General features: G+C 41.8%; 1 protein-coding gene and 1 non-coding gene across 7 annotated transcripts in view; one reads left to right on the forward strand and one right to left on the reverse strand.

The window, feature by feature from the left end:
* The window catches only part of PRDM2 (PR/SET domain 2), a 126,650-nt gene extending 109,776 nt beyond the window's left edge, over positions 1-16,874 (reverse strand). For 3 of the 6 annotated variants that reach the window (XM_055384943.2, XM_055384950.2, XM_055384947.2), the window contains exon 1: positions 15,082-15,187. Coding sequence is in view for 1 of the 6 variants with exons in the window: in XM_055384981.2 (XP_055240956.1) it covers positions 15,082-15,345 (264 nt within the window). In the remaining 5 variants the exon portion in view is untranslated. Of the gene's footprint in view, positions 1-15,081 lie in introns of all 6 variants that reach the window. The other 3 variants (XM_063702686.1, XM_063702688.1, XM_055384981.2) reach the window with 2 other exon arrangements.
* A 2,325-nt stretch (positions 16,875-19,199) lies between these two features.
* Positions 19,200-19,329, forward strand: LOC115932370 (small Cajal body-specific RNA 11). Its single transcript, XR_004068657.1, has one exon.
* The last annotated feature ends 818 nt before the right edge of the window (positions 19,330-20,147 follow it).

The raw sequence follows: 20,147 nt of genomic DNA on the forward strand, positions 1-20,147 counted from the left end.
ATTATCTCCAGTAAAATAGATTTCTTACTACTCTTTGCTAGGGCTTCACTGTACTCTACAACTGAAAGCGGACTCATTAGGAGGACATCAAATCTTTGCTTTGGAACTGCATCATTCCTAAGAAGAAATAAATTAGCTTTCTTAATAGAAATACAAAGCATTATTGAGTACCTTATTATGCAATATAAGTGTCTTTTTCTTTTACCAATACTGTGTTGTACGTAAACACCATTAGACCCCATTACATTATTCTGTTTTTCAAGTTCCTGAATTAGAAAGTTGAATTTACTAACATTGGCCACCAGGAGTTCTCTCTGAGGAAAAGAACAAAAAACTGGCAGTAAAATGCAAATGTTTTAATAAAAGATGTTGGGAAACAGCTACATTGTCCCTTTAAAAACCCATGTTCTATGTATTCATAGTATAGTAAAATAAAAAGACAAAATTATTTCTTGTAAATGCATATGACGTACTTGTTTCTAAATAATAGTCTCTGAAAATGGTCCTTTCTGCAACGTATGCCTTAAGAGTCATTTGATGTAATTCATAATATATTAAATCATGACACTTTAAGTAGAACTTCCACTGTAAGGTTCTAAACATTTCCCACGTTTACATACACACACCATTAGGCATAATTCTATTTCTTTATGCACTTGCTTATAACTTATCTTTCCTTCCTTGACCCACAAGCCTCTGCTTACATTGTAACATTATGTTCTAATTGTTAATAACCCAAAGAATACATAATTTAGTGACATTCTTCCTACTGCCTACCCACTGTTTTGACATTTTACCCTTGTTTTTTAATAAGGTAGGTGGATTTTTCTTTCCTTTTCTTGATCTATTTAACCACTCACCTGATCACCCTTAACCACCAAAGGCACTATATTTAAGTTAGGGCCTGGCCGTCTGAACTACTTTTAATCATAATTGGCATAAGGATGTATTCCATGAGATTGCATCTTGTTAGACAGCTCACTGCTAGCCCAACCAATATAAACTCTTGGTAAGCAAGTACTCAGGAAAAAAAAAAAAAAAAAAGCCAGAGAATTGCAAGTTAAACCATGAAGTCCATTCCTTTACATTTTAATACTGAGCATCTTTCTCATCTATATTTACATGTCCTGCCTTAGTAAACATTACATATTGAACATAATCAACCCTCTTCTCTAAGACGTAAGATTGTTATCAAGTTAAAAATGTATATTTTGGGCCGGGCACCGTGGCTCACGCCTGTAATCCCAGCACTTTGGGAGGCCAAGGCAGGTGGATCACGAGGTCAGGAGATCGAGACCATCCTGGCTAACACAGTGAAACCCCGTCTCTACTAAAAAATACAAAAAATTAGCCGGGTGTGGTGGCGGGCGCCTGTAGTCCCAGCTACTCGGGAGGCTGAGGCAGGAGAATGGCGTGAACCCGGGAGGCGGAGCTTGCAGTGAGCCAAGATCGTGCCACTGCACTCCAGCCTGGGCGACAGAGCGAGACTCCGTCTCAAAAAAAAAAAAAATGTATATTTTGGTATTAAACAGTGATGAGGTTAGTGATCCCTCAGATGTGCACACCTGACCCTCGACCAGAAACACCTACTGACTACTATCCAGTTCCACGTGGTGGCCCTGCGTGACACCTTATTCCCGCAGGTGAATAAGATGTTAGGGGTTTCACGTGTCCTCTGACAAAGCTTTTATAGGTAGATTTATTAACACTGGCTCAGGGGAGTTCTCTTTGAGGAACAGAACAAAAAACATCTGTGGTAAAATGCAAATGTTGTAATAAAAGATGTTTGGAAAGAGTTATAATGCTTTACCATTTCCCTTTGTTTGCCTTTTCCCTCTCACAAGAATCGTCTGTATCATCATCACTATCATTTATGAAGCTTCTTCCAAGGACTTGCAGGCACTGTGCTGCCTTCAATGAACCAGCTCAGGTCCCCTTCACCAAAATAAGCACAGCACTGGCATCCTTAATTAACAAGAGCTTAAGATAATTCGGTCAAGGTCTCATAATTTTGGTTTCTGCTAACGCATCTTAACTACATTTCACCAATTTTTTACTCCTGCCTCCCCATGAGCACCCACTATGTGTCAAGCACTGCCCTTGAGCAGTGGAAAGGAGGAAGATCACTGCCCTTTTGGGGAAGACAGTCACAGTAAATACATAAGTAAAATATGTGGCATGCCAGAAAATGAAAGCGCTTTGAAAAAAATAAAGAGTTATGGAGAGGGAGATAGTTACTGCAATCTCTGTCTCTACCTCTATGCAAATTCAACAGTGTGGTCAGAGAAGGACTCAGAACGAGCAGTCTACATAAAAGCCAGGAAAGGGACGAGCTTCAAACCAGGAAAGCATGGGGAGAAATGTTATACGGAGGTGGAGGTGGAAGCAAAAGCGAGAAGCCTCACAAGGCTGCAGCCTGGGGAAGCAGAGAGGGAGCCAGGATGCTGGTGTGGCTGGTGCAGAGTCGGTGAGGGGCGCATGAAGAGGCGATGTTGGAGGCTGATGCCCAGTCTAATCAAGAGACAATGGGGGCATGGCTCAGCCAGTAGAAGAGATGTGAAAAGTAACTGGATCCTGGACGGACAGATGGATGGATGGATGGATAGATTTTATTTCTTTTTTTTTTTGAGACGGAGTCTCGCTCTGTCGCCAGGCTAGAGTGCAGTGGTGTGATCTTGGCTCACTGCAGCCCCCACCTCCTTCCTGGGTTCAAGCAATTCTCCTGCCTCAGCCTCCTGAGTAGCTAGTACTACAGGCACGCGCCACCACGGCCAGCCAATATTTTTGTATTTTTAGTAGAGACGGAGTTTCACCATGTTGGCCATGATGGTCTCGAGCACCCAAAATGTGCTGCAGTTTTAGATCTTAGGCATGAAAGAAAGAAAGGAAGTCAGGTATGGCACTGAGGTTTTGGTCCTGAGGGCATGGGAGGATGGAGCTGCTGTTTTCTGAGATGCTGCCTTCTTCTTACCATCTGCTTTTCATGTTTTCCCTCTTTATTTAACACTTCTTTTCTTTTCCTCACCTTTTGTCATTGCTAGCTTGTAGGCACAATTCAGACAACTGAGATATCCTAACATCTGATATTGAATAATTACAATAGTACTTAAAACATTGCATTATTTGATTATCTCAAGGAATCTCATGTTTTTCTTTTTTTCTGGAGATGGTGTAGTACTCTGTCACCCAGGCGGGACTGCAATGGCACAATCATAGCTCACTGCAGCCTCGAACTCCTGGGCTCAAGTGATCCTCCCACCTCAGCCTCCTAAATAACTAAGACTACAGGCTCGCGCCACCATGCCTGGCTAATTATTTTTTTTGGGGGGGGTAGAGATGGAGTCTCACCTTGTTACCCAGGCTATCATCTTTTTCTTAATAAAAAAAAACGTTAGAATATAATTCAGACTGCTACATAATTAATAATCTTCTCTTTCTATGCTACCTGTTTCCTCTCTGTCCAAATGAGAATGCACTTACTTCTTTCCAGAGAAAAGAAAGATCATAACATCTTTTTCTTAAAGATTCACTATATATCTGTGTGGGGAGAGCCTCCTCCCTATTACTTCCAAATCCTAATTGCTAAAAACATTTAGCATTTTTTCCTCTCTCCCTCTTGGACTCACAAAATTGTCAAGCTATATACATAAAATATTGTACAACAACAAAAGCACTGTAAATCTGACAGTGAATTCTCAAATGTTATTTTAAAAACTTAATTCTTTATTCAACTACATCAAAAACAAGGGGTGTTAAAGGAAAAGAAGTAAGACCTGGGCGGAGCCTCTCAACAGAGGAACCCTGCATTTTGGACTGGCCAACTCCTTGAGCAAGACTGTCCCTTTCCTTATGGGCACTTAACATTGCTTTGAGCAATCAACACTGGCAGTGCCTCCAATCATTTTGACAATCGAAAATACGTACACACATTCTCAAATGCCCTTCCAACTGAGAACCTCTGAATGTGGTAACCATGTGACGAGCTGCAATAGGATAATAATATATTCTAAAGCAACTACAGCATCTAAAAATGTTTGGAATAACTTCCTTAAGATTCCTCCAGCACTGCTCAAAACCCCTGTGGAAGTGCCATGGCAATTCTACATAACCTTCATATTCAGTGTTGACTTCAACAGTCCTGTCTTTACACACCCACTTAACTAATACATGGTATCTCCAGGCCAAGGTTTTATCAAACGTGAGAAACGGAATGATCAATCCAGCAGTGTAGAGGCAGAGAAAAATCTTTCCAAGCGTATCACTGAAACCTTAACAATTCTACCAAATGCTCTTTTTTTTTTTTTTTTTTTGAGACGGAGTCTCGCTCTGTCGCCCAGGCTGAGTGCAGTGGCGTGATCTCAGCTCACGGCAAGCTCCACCTCCTGGGTTCAGGCCATTCTCCTGCCTCAGCCTCCCGAGTAGCTGGGACTACAGGCACCCGTCACCACGCCCGGCTATTTTTTGTATTTTTAGTAGAGACGGAATTTCACTGTGTTAGCCAGGAAGCTCTTGATCTCCTGACCTCGTGATCTGTCCGCCTCAGCCTCCCAAAGTGCTGGGATTACAGGTGTGAGCCACCGCGCCCGGCCAAATGCTCTTTTTTGAAGTGCTAAACAATTAAGTGCCTCTGCTTTGCTAACAGCAGATACTGAAAATCTTTCAATCCCTAGGACTTCTCTGACCTTGGCTTATGCCTTAGTTTCTTTTCTGCATTTCCACGCCTAATCAAACCTTCTTGAATATTTGTACAGCACCCCTTGAATAAGTCTAACATATCCCTTCTATCCCACCTTAATATTTATCAGTCCTAGAAGAGCATGCACTCTTAGAAAAGAAGAGCTTGATCTCTATTTTACATATCTAACATTTTTAATAATATGACTATATGCACTTAACTTTTCAAGATATTGCTTTCAAGTTCTAGACAAATCAGTCTTAGAAACATTTATTAATAGCATAAAGATGATTTGATGATTAATGATCAGTATCAATATAACCACAATAAAATAATTTGAGTCATTACTAAGACACTAGTCCCATAAAGTGTCAACACAACCTCAACAACTGTTAAGCTGCTGTCTTCTGACACGGAAGTCCAGAGACCAGAAAATCTAGAGACATGTGGGACAGCCCTTTCCCTGGGTCATACCAGCCCTGCAGCCCCAGCACTCTCTATTACCAATCCTCTGAAATACAGCAGGTTTATCTAAACAAAGACACCAACTAGCATTAATGTAATACGTGTAACACTTAAACTGTCTTCATATCTGCCCTTTACAGACTTGTAAAAATCTACAAATCTATATGAAAGGCAAAGTAGGAGCAACAGATTTTTTTTAAGATTAGTTTACATCTGTGGGGGAAGGGACAGAATTGGGAAAATACATATTTGATTTGTACATTCACCTCTAAATCACTGATATTATTTTTTACAATTTTCTTTAGGATCACTTTAGATCTCTGGCAGGGAGGGAGGAGTAACTGGAAAATAATTAACTTTGCAATAGACACATAGAGGTCACTTATACTATTTTATAATTATTTTAAGTTACAAAAAATTCTACATTGTGACATCAAGAATCAGAAAAAACTTTAACTTTCATGATTCAGGAAGTTTATGGATAAAGAGTAAAACAGAAATAAGTAACAGGATACGTTTTTATCAAATTTAAAAGACCAGAATGAAAACATGGACTAGACACAAGAAAAAAAGTTGCCATTTTGGGAAAGGAGTCTTAGAAAGTTCATGGCCAACACAAAAAAAATTCTAAAGCTAATCACCACAGAAAGTAGTTCTCAAGGCAAATAAATACTGTAGCAAATACAGAGATGATTCAGCTTTTAGCAGAGATTTGTAGTGTCGTCTAACACTGACCTTACTCTGACCAAAAGATTCTTGCAATCCTGAAACTTCTAGAAATAATAAAAATGTCTGAAATATGCCAACTTCTCAAAAACAGTTTTTATTGATTTTAAAATGCTATTAAGGTATTCATTGTCATAGAAAACTACCACGCACAATTCCTAAATTACAATCTGTGAACTTTTTTTTCTTCAGAAAGACTCCACGATTAGAATCTGTTGAAATTTGTTGTAGAAAATTCTTTAAACCAAACATTTAAATCTAGGACTTCAATTTAATTTGTTCCTTGAATCTATTTTTATGTGGCCCTTAAAAACATATCCAAAAAACCCATTGCTAATATAGCAATAAAAATACTTTGGGTAAAAAAAAAAAATCTGTAAACTTCAGATGTCAATATGAAAACATGTAGTATCCACTTGTTAGATTAAACAAAAGCACAGATATTGAATCTGCCCAGGAATTTGCTAAATGAAAATTCATCAGTTTTCCTTTTCTAAAATAATACGATTTCACAAGAGTAATCATCTAGCTTCGTACTAAAAAAATACAGCCCCAACCTTGGTATTAAAGTGCAGACTATATTACCAAATTAAATAAAGTGAAAAATCAAACCTGATACTTTAAGAATAAGGAGATTCTATGTGTGTAGAGAGAGACTGCGCAGACAGGAAAGGTGTGGCAAGCTGCTGAACCAGAGGCAATGAATTCCTTCTGCTTGAAACCACTCACGCCTCTCACCCACCAAAGGATTTCTCCCAATACCAAAAGACAATGGTTAACACAGAGTATATCACATACAGCAATTTCCCTACCTACAAATATATAAGAGATACAAGAATAGAATGTTCACAAATAAACCAGTAATTTCTCCCATTTCAATGATCAGTTTCCTCAGTGAGGCCTAGAACACGACAGACAACTATCGCAGGCCCTGACCCCCCGAATGCATAGAGCAGAGAAACCTAAATAGCGAAGTGGAGTGTATCGAGTTTACTCCAGGTGGGACGGATGATCTGATACTAATAACACAGTTTCCATGTAACAGATTAGAAAAACCAAGGGTCTGCTGTTCTCAGTGGCTTTGGAGCTGCAGAGCTCCAGTGAGAAAATGAGACTGATTCAAGCTTTTGTTTGAAATATTTAAGTTTATAGAGCTCTGAGGTCAACAGCCCTCTGGCTCCAATGGGCCTCGAGCAATTAAATAATACCATATCAAAATGTCAAATAAGGGACCTGCTGATATGCTAGGAAAGGACTATAAATCCGCATTTAGATTGTGGCATTCTAGGGTTCTTTCCCTGTCAGAATATCTCTTCCTTTACTTGGGAAGAAAAAAAAAAAAAGATTAAAGGGGAAATTTTCAAAAGCTACCGCTCCAAGCATCCATTAATAATGAGCCAGCTCAGAAGTAAACGTATGGCAGTTGCTGATTATTTATTCTTTATTATTGATTGCTGTTATTGACAGCTATTAATATATGCTCTCCCTCATACTTTTGATTAAATTTATACACCTAAGTCATATTCCACTGCACATGTAATTTATTACATCACAAATCTCAAGCTTTGTTTAGGGTTCCTACAATAATTCCCTGTAACCCCCTTATTAAAACTACCCAGTTTCTCTAAAGAAATTAAAACATATTATCTTAGCTCTCACGATAGGATATTCCTCCCCTCCAACAGTACAAAAAAAAAAAAAAGAATTATTGTCAATTTTCCTGCATGAAGTAACTCCATCCAATCAAAGGACTCTTGAATTAAAATGTTAATTTCCTTTCCTTATTTTTAAGACTAATTGCCAAGAAATACAAATGTAAAAATCTGGGGGCAGGTCAGAATACAAGAGTTTTCCAATCAGTCCTTGCTCTCTGATGAGAACTATGCTTCAGATTCAAGGCCATTATTACCTCCTGCAAAACAGTATTAAAGTAACAGAAGTTTCCATGAAAGATTCTTTTCTGACATTTTCCCTACATTAGATGTATAAAAACTTTAACTTATAAAAGGAAAATTAAATCAATTCTTGACTAAGGCTCAAATGCCAAGCTTCTAACTCAGACAAAATTTCTAAAGCAAGATGCCATATGATAGCTCATTTCACAATTCCCAAAACAAAATGAATCCTCAGTTGACCCCTGTGTACCATTTTTCCACTGGAGTTGCCAATGCAGATGTTACTTTTAAAATTAAGAGATGTCTAGGAATCCTGCAAAAGATTTGTGAATTTCCTGAAAAGCGGAAGAACACTACAGCAGCACGGACAGGGTAGTGGTCCTGGCACCAAAGTCTTCATGTCTCACATGAAGACTCTCTGAGCAACAGAGGCATCTTACAAGGAGCTGCTCGGAGCTCTTTTCATCTTCCATACAACCTGCACATAAATGATGGGGAGGCTTCCTGAATTCACAGGTGAACAACCTAAAGCAAAACTGGAAGTCATAATAGATAAAATGACAACTTAAACTCTTTTGCTACGGTGTCAGGCACACTTATATTACTACAAGATTCTATAGGTCTTCTCCAAAGATTTTATTAAGTTTTTTTTTTTTTAATTTTGGTAGAAAGTGACTCTTCTATTTTAAATAATTTGAGATTTGGGATTTATTCTCTAAATATGTTACTACTTCTCACAAACATTTAAAAATAATGGCAATGCCTACTGTTTGCAAAGTGTGTACACTACTCTACAGTTTAAGAGGCCCTTAAAACTACATACATGCAAGCTTTTTTTGGAAAAAAAATGTATATTTCCTCAAAATAAATCATTAGTTCTTGTTTCAAGGTAAAGAGAAATAAATGCCTAACCATTTATGATTTTAAAAAAAAAGATGAAAGACTGTCTTTTGATGTTTGTCTGCTTTAGTCTGCAAAACAGTGCAACTCAAGTGAGCCTCAGTGCAGAGCAAGGACAGAACAGATGGGCAGTTCTTGGGGGCTCTTAGTTCCAGGTTAAATCTAAACTTGACCTTGTGGTAGAGTTCTCAGATACTGTGTGAGGAGTTGCTATCCTATTCCACACCCTATTCCAAAAGGTCTGTGGAGAAAGATGGAAGAAGAATGACTGAGAAGCAGAGCCTATGATAAGAGGAGCTGGGTTTCATGGCAGCCCATAAGGAAGGCAGCTTTAGCACCTGGGATGGACTAAGAAGGCAGTGTTGGCAAGAAAAATTGAATATTTTAGGAAGATTACGTTGACAGAAAAGAATAAGGAAGTAGGTGAGGAGAGGGCAGCCAGAAAGACTGGGGCTGGGCAAGTCAGTTCAGAACCCAAGAGAACAGGCAATTAGGGTTTGAACTGCAGTCAAGAGCTGAAACAAAAAATATGATTGACACTGCAGAGGGAAGGAATGGGCAGAATGTTAGCTAACTGAACAGGAGGTAAAAAAGAAATGGCAAAGATGAGTCCCAAAATTGGAATGTGAGTGACTGCAGGAATGGTGGTTTGAATATATTTTAAAGACAGAGCAGTCAGGAGTAGGGACGATATTTAAGTAAAAGGTGGTGAGCTCATTTTTTTTTTTTTTTTTTTTTTTTTTTTTTTGAGACGGAGTCTCGCTCTGTCTCCCAGGCTGGAGTGCAGTGGCGCGATCTCGACTCACTGCAACCTCCGCCTCCCAGGTTCAAGCGATTCTTCTGCCTCAGCCTCCCAAGTAGCTGGGATTACAGGTGCCCACCATCACACCCGGCTAATTTTTGCATTTTTAGTAGAGATGGGGTTTCACCATGTTGGCCAGGCTGGTCTCGAACTCCTGACCTCGTGATCCGCCAGCCTCGGCCTCCCAAAGTGCTGGGATTACAGGCATGAGCCACCACGCCTGGCCAGTGAGCTCCATTTTACTGACTCTAAGGAGATGCCCGACCTTCCCGGGAAAAGTACATCAGTCTCAAGTGGAAGAACAGGTCCAAGCACAAACAGGCCATCAACATGGAGATGGAGATTCAGATGTCCCAAGTGGGTGCCTCAGGAAAGGAAACTGCCAAGCGGAAAAATATCCACAGAGAAGGGTAGACGGTGCAGGATGTGGCTTTGTGAAAGGCACGGAAGGAGCCAGAAAACATAGTGGCCCCTTCCACCAAGTTCTGTAAGAGTGGAGGGAAGATCAAAACGCCTAAGGACTCAATAGATAACTGGAAAGGCTTTTCTCTCAACAATAACTGCCATGTTATTTCACAACACTCATTGTATTAGGAGAAATATCTAAGAAAAAATGTTACTAATGTTCTTGAAAAACCTAAAGTATCTCAAATTGCCTGCCTATTCTTTATTCATCTCAAACCATCCCGATGAAAAAGACTAATCATAGTCTTCACTTTACAAATAGGAAGAGACAACAGGGAACAAGTGACCTACCTACCCCCACCATAGCCGAAAATCACTCGTACTCCATTCTTGATCTGTGATACTGTCATTCTGTACATTGAGGTAGGGCTCCATTAAATTACTCGAGAGTGCATTCATATATTTACCTCCCCAAGCAGGTGAGCTGACCTGCCTTCTAACAAGTGGTAACAGAGCTTCACAATTAAGAATCTAAATTTATCCCAAGAGCCGTCCTTTTGAAAACTCCTACTTTCAGATGTACTGTAAAACTAAGTCTTTCAGAATTAGAGCAAAGTCCCTAAAAAATAAGCCTCGCAGAGTGAGGAACATTTAGAATGTCACTTTTACACTGATACTCCAATTTATATTTAATTTACATTCTCTTAACAAGGTCTTGGGCAATGTACAGGATTCATACTGAAGTATATAAGGGTTTAGTGAATCTTACATGGCATAATTTAAATTATGTGAAAGTGCCACGGAATTATCCCACCAGAGTTTAACATAGGTCTTAATAGAACTACATATAAGCACATATAAAATGTGTGGGTTTTACCAATTTCCAGACAGACTGCCCCCTATAATCAAACTAACACTTGCACTTAGCTTTACATATTTCAGACAAGCTGTGCCAAGAAGTAATTCAGCTCTTTCAAAGCAAAACCCAGAGTATGATTTATTGCAAGAGCTACAAAATATTCTTTTCACCAAAATGGCTGGAAAATAATAAGTATTCAGTAAAATCTCCTTTATTGCATGTTCCAAAGGACTAATAAATGAAAACACAGTATAGGCATGACATGAACCAAGACTAAGAATAAATACTATACAGTACTAAGAAAAATACTGTAAGCATATTTCATTCCAAATGAGCCAGATTTACTACATACAATAACTCTAATTCATGCCTCAGGAAGGTGGGGGTGGGGAATGAAAGGCATTCTCTTTAAGAACGAATATTTAAACGACACATGCATTCATTCCAGTGAAATTATACAGATGTTCTGTAATTCAGAAAACCACCCCTACCAAATGTAGCTCCAAAAGCACATCTCTTTTCACGTTTTATTTATCAATACATTCCGACTAAAGATTACGTATGCCACAATAAAAATTCAATCAATACTATCTACACTTAGAAAGATTACAAATAAGGATTTGGCAACTTATACTTTTCCCCCTAGAGGAAAGCTGCATTAATGCTGCATGTTTTCCACAAAGATCAATGAACTATCTTTAAATTATAACGTATTAAGTTAAAGTTAGGTAAGCACTTCAAAAGTAAGCCTTACTGCCTCAGGGCAAACTTACAATTTCTGTGCATAACCTCAAATTGGTTGTTTTCAAAAAAACAGGTTTCGGAAAAACTACAGCATAGCCTCTACCATCAATCTTCAAGGGGTTGCTGGACCAAGTTGCTTTTCTAGAAGGCAGTTGTTTCTATGCTGTTCAGCATAATGGTCTATATGCTTAAATTATTTACCACGCATCAACTCTATGCAAATTTATTCAAATTTCATAATTTAATCTGCATACTAAGAATGCTGATTCCACGTCATGAAATCTCCTTTACGATCTCCAGGATACCTCACATTGCTTTACCTCATGCCACAAAACTGATGCCGAAGCAAAAGTGCTGAAAATGACCATTCAATAAAGTCACAAAACCAAAGGTGGAAAGGAACGTGGACAGACCTGAAGTCCATTTCTTGGCTTCAAGGTGTAAACCATCTAGTCTATCCTTACAGTTCTTAAAGAGATTCAATAATCTGTTTCAATAATTCAACCATACAGTTAGATGAGCCTTCCTTCACTGCAGCGGTTCAAGTGCTATTTGGAAATGTCTGGAGATTTTATTGGCTGTCACACTGGAAGGAGGTGCTACTGGCATCTCCTTGATAGAGGACAGGGATGCTGCTAAACATCCTATAGTGTACAGGATAGTCCTCCACAACAGAGAATTCTCTCACCCAAATGTCAATAAGTGCAGAGGTTAAGAAACCCTGCTTTAATGGAAGCTAAGTATTGTTTTCAGTAATGGAGTCCACAGCTTTCAGACACTCCATAAAGGTGGTTTTTATAACTCTAACTAGAAACTTGTAGCTTCAAAAAGAGAGAGAAGGACCACCACCCCAGGCCTCTAACCAAATGTTGTAACCATAGGTGACAGCATAGCTGATGCTCATCGCACAAAGCGTGAAGCCCTAGACACAGGGCGGCAGTTATCTGTGGTAAGGACAGTCAGGTGATGTCCCTCATCATCTGGAAACTCCCTTAGCTACCCATCGTCATGCAAGTTTGACGATTTTCCCCCAACCATCAACCTCCTCCTCTTCCACTCCCCATTATGGCGTTTTCTAGTAGAAGTCCGCTGTTTTGGTTTTTTTTCTGCATGAGTATTAAAAATAACATGAAACGCTACTCAGAAGACATGAAAATAGTAAATAACCTAAGGTGCTTTCCATCCTGGAAAGTCTATGATTTAACAGGACTTAAAAAGGGTTTGTAAATCAGGTTTGGAACTTGAAAAGAAACAGGCTGCTTAAAGAAACAGTCCCATGAATAAATAAACATCTAACGTAAAATAATCATCAAAAGAATATGTGCAGATATATGTACATAACTGCACAGCCACACCCAAGAACGGAAGAAAGGAAGCTGAAATTGAGTGTTACTTCTTATGACTGCACCCGCAAGAAAAATGCGTATTTAGATGCTAAAAAGCAGAATTTATATTTTTCACTGTAATCTCAAAAGATTACAGAACTTTAAAACCCACAATTTTAAAAAAACTTTCAAACAAATCTTAATGAAAAGAAAACTCAGGCTTGAGAAACCTTATAGATCAATATGGACTTGATTGATAACTTACGGCCCATCCACATATTAAATAGCCATTAAACATAATATTGACTAGTTAGTGGCATGGATACATGCTCACCGTATCATAAGGCAAGACAGGTTGCAAACAATATACACACTATATTATCAATCCTGTATAAAATGTAAATATATATATATATGTGAATGAATTGTAAAATAAGGAAAGAAATACGCATATCCACACCAAGAGAGACAGGAAGATCTGCCAAACGTTAACAATGGTTATCTGAAGAGGGGAAGGTTATGCCCAATTTCTGTTTCTTCTTTGTGCTTTTCTCTACTTTCCAATTTTCTACAGTGAGAATCTTTTGTTTTGTTTTGTACTTACAAAATTAATACATTCTTACAGATTTAAACTGTACTGTTTCAGGCCCTCTCCACAAAATAAGGAAAAAACAAACCTGAACATACCAACCTTTCAATTAAAGAAACCACCTTCAGAATCAACAAAAGCAAACATTTACTGAGCAGTATTATCATGTTCTGGCACTTTTCTAAGCACTTAAAATGTATTAACTTATTTCAATCAAACCAAAACAGATGTGTTGAGTAAAAAGAGCCCTGGAATCACAGAAAATGTAAATGAGTTTTAGTTCCACTGTGAATTTTGATTTGTTTCCATAGCTCGAAATGAGGGGGTTTGATAAAAATGATCTTTAAAGGTCATCTCAAGGCTAAACTAAGATTCTACATGTAAAAATTTGGCCAATAAGTGTTAGTCCGGAAGCCTCTAGAGTGATGGGGCAGTTTGGACCATCTCAAAAACACAGAACCCTACTAAAAAAGAACGTATGACGGTGTGTCTCAGTTCCTCCTCCTTAATATATGTAAATTTCCTATCATGTCTTTTTTTAAAAGGCCTACATTTTTCTAATACTTGGACACAACTGATCAAACCGAGGCGAAGTGTGTACCATTGTAAAAGAAATCACTGAAGAGTTCCATTTGTTGTTAAAAGTTTCGGTCACTTTTAATAAACCTGGAGTAAACAAAAACTTAAACATTTTAGTCGAGTTCTGGGGTAAAAATGATTCTTCTAGTGTCTGGTTAAAGGGATCTAAGGACCTACTGGGATTCAGCAAAAGACGTTCCACGTCTCAAATACACCCAAAATCTCAATAAAACACTAAAAGAAAAGTGAGGGGCCAGCACGAAATTTCTGTTAGGGGAAATTTCAGCTGCGTAGTTAAGGAAATCAGGACTTCCCGATTAACTGTGGGGTCTTTGCCGCAGCTCACAGCCCGACACAAGGCTACAAGCCCGGAGGGTCGGTGGCTCACGCGTGGATCGAAGGAACCACGAAGGTTTGGGGAATGACACTGACCTGTTAGGTTTACTTCATGTCTCACTTACCACCATCAAAAGAGGTTCATTGATAGCTTTATTAGCAAAATTAGTAACATAGAGTTGCACGTCTGTAACACACACACACACACACACACACACACACACCCGTGAGTCTATGGGAACATTGAGGGAGACAATCTCCAGGTTAAAACCACACAAAAACTATTTGGGAAACACAAAGACGCAAGACACAAAACAAATTTGGAGTGCAAATGTGCAAGACACACTCGGTGGGAACACAAAAGAGAAAAGCACAGCGGCTTGACAATTGGGACGGCGCCCGGCCCCACGTGGGGTCCCAAGTGGCCCCACCGCCGCCCGCACCCGGCCAGTCCCTGCAGCCCTCACGCGTCCCCCGCGGGGCGCGCGGCTCTTCACGGCGACAAACCGAATCCCGAACTTCGCCGCAGGGACCCCACGGCCGACAAGGAGGAGCCAGGCGCCGCCACCCACCCGCGGGGCCACCGACCCGGAGGCCCGCGCCTCGTCCCGGGGCCCCCGGCACGCCCGGGACCTCTGAGGGGGCGCGTCCGCCGGCCCGGCCATCCCTGCGGCGCCGGGTCCCCAGCGTGTCGCCGCCGCCGTCGCCGCCGCGCTCCTCGGGGGGAGGGACCAGCGTCCCGGCGCCAGCCCAGAGGCCGCCCACCCGCGCCGCTCCTTACCCGCGCCCGCCGCGCCCGCGCCTCAGAGCGCCGAGGGCCGCCGCCGCCGCCACCGCTGTTCCGCCGGCCCCGGCGCCCGCGGCCGCGCCGCCGCCATCTTGACTCCAGTCGGAAGTGACGTCGGGCGGCGAGGCAGTGGCCTGCGGGGCTGCGGGGCTCCGGGACCCCCGGTCTCCCCACGATCCCAGAGCCCGGCCCTTGGCCCTGCGCCGTCGCCCAATGGCCACCACCCAGCCGCCCCTCGTAGGTCACCGCGGATCCCATGGCGGCGCCTCGGGAAGGAGCCCCGGCGGCTGGCGTCGCGGCAGGTCCGACCGCACGCTAGGGCTAGGATCCTGCGTGGTTCAAAGGTTCTCAAAGAATCAAAAAGACTGAAGGAGGTGTTGGGGGGGCATGTCTATCGTTGGAGGTCATTAAATATCTGACAAGTACATAAACGTAGACCTTATACTTCTACGTTTGGATCTATACCAAAAAGATCCAACTCCAGGCAGACAGACGCAGCTGCTGGGTTTATTTGCTGCCCTAGTACCCAGGAGCAGTGACCAACGCTGCCCTGTGCCCGCGCTGTTCCAGTGCAGCGCCTCTGAGAGCGCGGTAGTAGCCCTGCCCTTAAGGAGCTTGCTATTCCCAAGCAGGCAAACAAATGGACTGCAGAGACGACGACTCATAGATGTTCTGATGAAGATGAACTGGGTGGAACTGGAGATGGCTCTTCGACATCCAAGGGTGGAGGCCTAGCACGTGGTTGAAAATGAGTTGAGTCGGGGAGAAGCACAGGCTGGAGATGAGCTGGAAAGTTGGGAGTTGTCGTTATAGATGGTGCCTGGAGCCTTCAGCACTTCAAGATAAAGTAATCCTCTGAGAATGAAGTCAGGAAGAATCCGAATGTGATGGCTACGTTGGCCCTCTGCAGAAAGCACCCAGTGGAAAAACAGGATATTCAGGGCAGGTGTGCTTCCAAAAATTATGAACGATCATTTATGTAACAGGTTTAATCTTAAGAAAACGTGTTGGCCGGGCGCGGTGGCTCACGCCTGTAATCCCAGCACTTTGGGAGGCCAAGGCAGGTGGATCACGAGGTCAGGAGATCGAGACCATCCTGGCTAACACCGTGAAACCCAGTCTCTACTAAAAATACAAAAAATTAGGCGGGCGAGGTGGCGGGTGCCTGTAGTCCCAGCTACTCGGGAGGCTGAGGCAGGAGAATGGCGTGAACCCGGGAGGCGGAGCTTGCAGTGAGCCAAGATCGCCCCACTGCTCGCCAGCCTGGGCGGCAGAGACAGACTCCATCTCAAAAAAAAAAAAAAAAAAGAAAACGTGTTGTATCAACATATATCATGTTATCTTATTGTAAAAGAATGAGGCTAGGCCGGGCGCGGTGGCTCACGCCTGTAATCCCAGCACTTTGGGAGGCCGAGGCGGGTGGATCACGAGGTCAGGAGATCCAGACGGTCTTGGCTAACACAGTGAAACCCCGTCTCTACTAAAAATACAAAAAATTAGCCAGGCGTGGTGGCGGGCACCTGTAGTCCCAGCTACTCCAGAGGCTGAGGCAGGAGAATGGCGTGAACCCGGGAGGCGGAGCTGGCAGTGAGCCAAGATGCCCCACTGCTCTCCAGCCTGGGTGACAGAGCGAGACTCAGTATCAAAAAAAAAAAAAAAAAGAATGAGGCTATAGCTGATGATCTAGTCAGTTATAGTAAACAAATGAAGATCACCTCATCAGAGTAAATTTTATTAAGGCCTTGAGAAGTGACAGGGCTTAAGAAAATAAGGAAATAAAGGAAATCAAACCTCAAGGGTTTGCTTATTTCTTCCGCTATTCAAGGAAAAGAGACCCTAGATCTGGGAGATACCACGTGCCTGTCATCAAAGTAGTATTCTCTGTTGTGGAGCAAAAGTCATCAGACTTCTGCACCCCTTACCTAGATTAATACCTTCCAACTGGATCCATGCATCGAAATTATCTGGGGTATCTATGACGAAAATAGGGAGACCCCACTGTTCCATCCACCATCAAAACACTGACACAGAAATCAGCATTTTAAGAGAAAAGCTATGGGCCACCTGGCATTCAATAGAATGCAAAGGAAAATAAAGGACGTTAAATCAGAAGTGGCACGGTGAACCAGAATGGATACTAGATGGTTGGTTAACAGAGTAGCCAGTAGTTGTCTTTCCGGTTATTAATTCATTAATCCAAAGTGACTGGCTGTATTAGTTTCCTGTGGCTGCTGTAACAAATTATCCCAACCCTGACAACAGAAGTTTATTCTGTCACAACTCTAGAGGCTAGAAGTCCAAAATCAGTATCACTAGGCCAAAATTAAGGTGGCAGCAGGGCCGGGCTCCCTCTGGAGTCTCTAGCAGAGAATTGCTCCTTCCCTTTTCCAGCTTCTGGTGGCTGCCAGCATGCCTTGGCTTGTGACTGCATCACTCTATCTTCAAGGCCAGTATCTTCAAATCTCTGTCTCCACCTTCATGTCATCTTCTCCTGTGTATGTGGTCAAATTCCCTCTGCCTCCCTCTCGTAATGATACATGTGATTTAGGACCCACCCAGATAATCTGGCCATCTCAAGATCCTTCACTTAATCACGTCTGCAAGACTACATATGAAGTAGCATTTGCAGATTCTGGACGTTAGGGATGTGGATTTAGGTATGGGGCCATTATTTAGCCTACCACACTGGGTGTTTCCTCAGCGTTTCTGAGGTCCCCCCACCCTTAATCAGCCATTGTGTGGTTTTTATCTGTGTATTTCTTGAACATATGTCTATTTTTTAACCTGTGCTATTTCTCAGGGTAAATAATTAAATATAATTTGTTTAATCCAAAAAAGATCAGAGCCATCAAGAATACAATAATTTAATGAGCACTTATTATCCATGTGATATGTTAAATATCATTCTTTTGCCTCTTTGAAAAGGTAAAATGTATTGTTTAGCCTACCACGCTGGGTGTCTCCTCTGAGGCACCCCCACCCTTAATCAGCCATTGTGTGGTTTTCATCTGTGTATTTCTTGAACATATGTCTATTTTTCAACCTGTGCTATTTCTCAGGGTAAATAATTATATATAATTTATGTAATCCAAAAAAGATGTGAGCCATCAAGAATACAATTTAATGAGCACTTATTATCCGTGTGATATGTTAAATATCACTCTTTTGCCCCTTTGAAAAGGTGAAATGTATTGCAGGCTGTTTCTGTATGGGGATGGAAGTATAAAAATATACTCCTTGTCCAAGTCGACAACATGAATCAAACTCCACTCTACCCCAGTACACCTGGTACCAGTTCTGGCCGGTTTTGTACCTTGCTGCGGCAGTACCGTGATGGAAGACAGGATCATCATTCACCACAACATCCCACTACCCAGAAGAGTGTCTAGCACACGATAAATGCTAAATAGATATTTTTAATTGGAAAAAAAGGCTTCTCCATGGCCCTCTCAATGTGGATGTATTACAGCAAGTATGTTGCAGACTGCACCTTGTGCAAATAAATGACAGTATATTGTTCATATTATTATAATAGGAACCACAGCACTCCTGCCCTGCATAGCAGCTGGAATGCCTGTAGCGCTTCCAAAAAGATTGCAGATCTTACAGCTGAGATCCAAGAGTTTACAGTACATTGCCAATGAGAATAAGTGGACTTCAAATTCCCCGAATGATAACAATACTTATTCTCTGCTGGGCTCTGTTCTAGGTATTTTACATGCACTCCCTCACTCATCCTCATAACCTGTGTGATAAGCACTATCCTCATTTACGGCTGAGGATACTGAAGCTAGGAAGGGTTCAAGAACCTGCCTTGGCCGGGCGCAGTGGCTCATGCCTATAATCCCAGCACGTTGGGGGGCCAAGGTGGGTGGATCACTTGAGGTCAGGAGTTGGAGACTAGCCTGGCCAACATGGTGAAACCCCATCTCTACTAAAAATACAAAAAATTGGCCAGGAGTGGTGGCGCACACCTGTAATCCCAGCTACTCGGGGGCCTGAGATAGGAGAATTGCTGGAACTTGGGAGGTGGAGGTTGCAGTGAGCTGAGATTGTGCCATTGCACTCCAGCCTGGGCGACAGAGCGAGGCTTTGTCTCAAAAAAAAAAAAAAGGACTTGCCTCATTAGTAATACAACCAAGCTGATAGGGTAGTTTGGCAGGACACACAGCCATTTCCCTCTCAGCTTAGGAAGGCTGTCATAAGACTAGGACTAGCTCTGCAAGGCAAGAGAAGGACAATTTAAGATGGAAAAAAAAAATAATGGAACCAGGTTTTGAACCTAGACCATTTAGCTCTAGGTGGGGAGGTTAGTAAGCAACCTCCCCACCCCCAGAGCACGCATGCACGCACACAGACATGCACACACACAAACATGAGAGCTAGACCAGGAACTGGTACACACAACCATGCTACTCCATGTGCCTAACTAGTCATTCCTCCATCGACATACTCAGGGTAGGGGCTGGGAAGGATTTTTTTTTACATTTTTTTTTATTCATTGCTAGAATTATTAGAAAACATTGGATGCATAAAGCCACCATTCTAAATCCTGTCCCTGGACTGTCAGGCAAGAACAGCTATTAAAAGATCATAGGCATGGGCAAAGGAAGAGAATCCAGTGCAGCTGAATCAAATGAACTCACCTTTTGTTCAGATAACACATCGCTTACCTTTAACAAAAAAAAAAAAAAAAATGAGACCCTTTTCTTGTGACTGCAGATCATGTTCCATGAGATCCAGCGTCTCTTCTCTGTTACATCACCTCACTCTCCCCACCCGCCATCCCTCTGCCACGTCATTTACCTGAGCAAGGAATGGCATCCAAGCAAGCACGCCAGCCACTAAAAGATCTGAAGCTTGCGCTCTTCACGCATGAAGTCCAGACATAGCAACTCTGGGGGCTAAAGATACATCTTCGCGTCATAGGCACTTTTGGCTGCGTAGTTTCTGTGAGAAAAACCCCGCAGCCTCAAAATGTATAGGCAGATCTTGGCAGTGGTGAAATGTAGTTATGTGAGAAAGGGAAAGGGGGTGACCTTTACTGAGCCCCAAGTCTG

The sequence above is a fragment of the Gorilla gorilla genome, chromosome 1, assembly GCF_029281585.2.
Source record: "Gorilla gorilla gorilla isolate KB3781 chromosome 1, NHGRI_mGorGor1-v2.1_pri, whole genome shotgun sequence".
Lineage (NCBI taxonomy): Eukaryota > Metazoa > Chordata > Mammalia > Primates > Hominidae > Gorilla > Gorilla gorilla.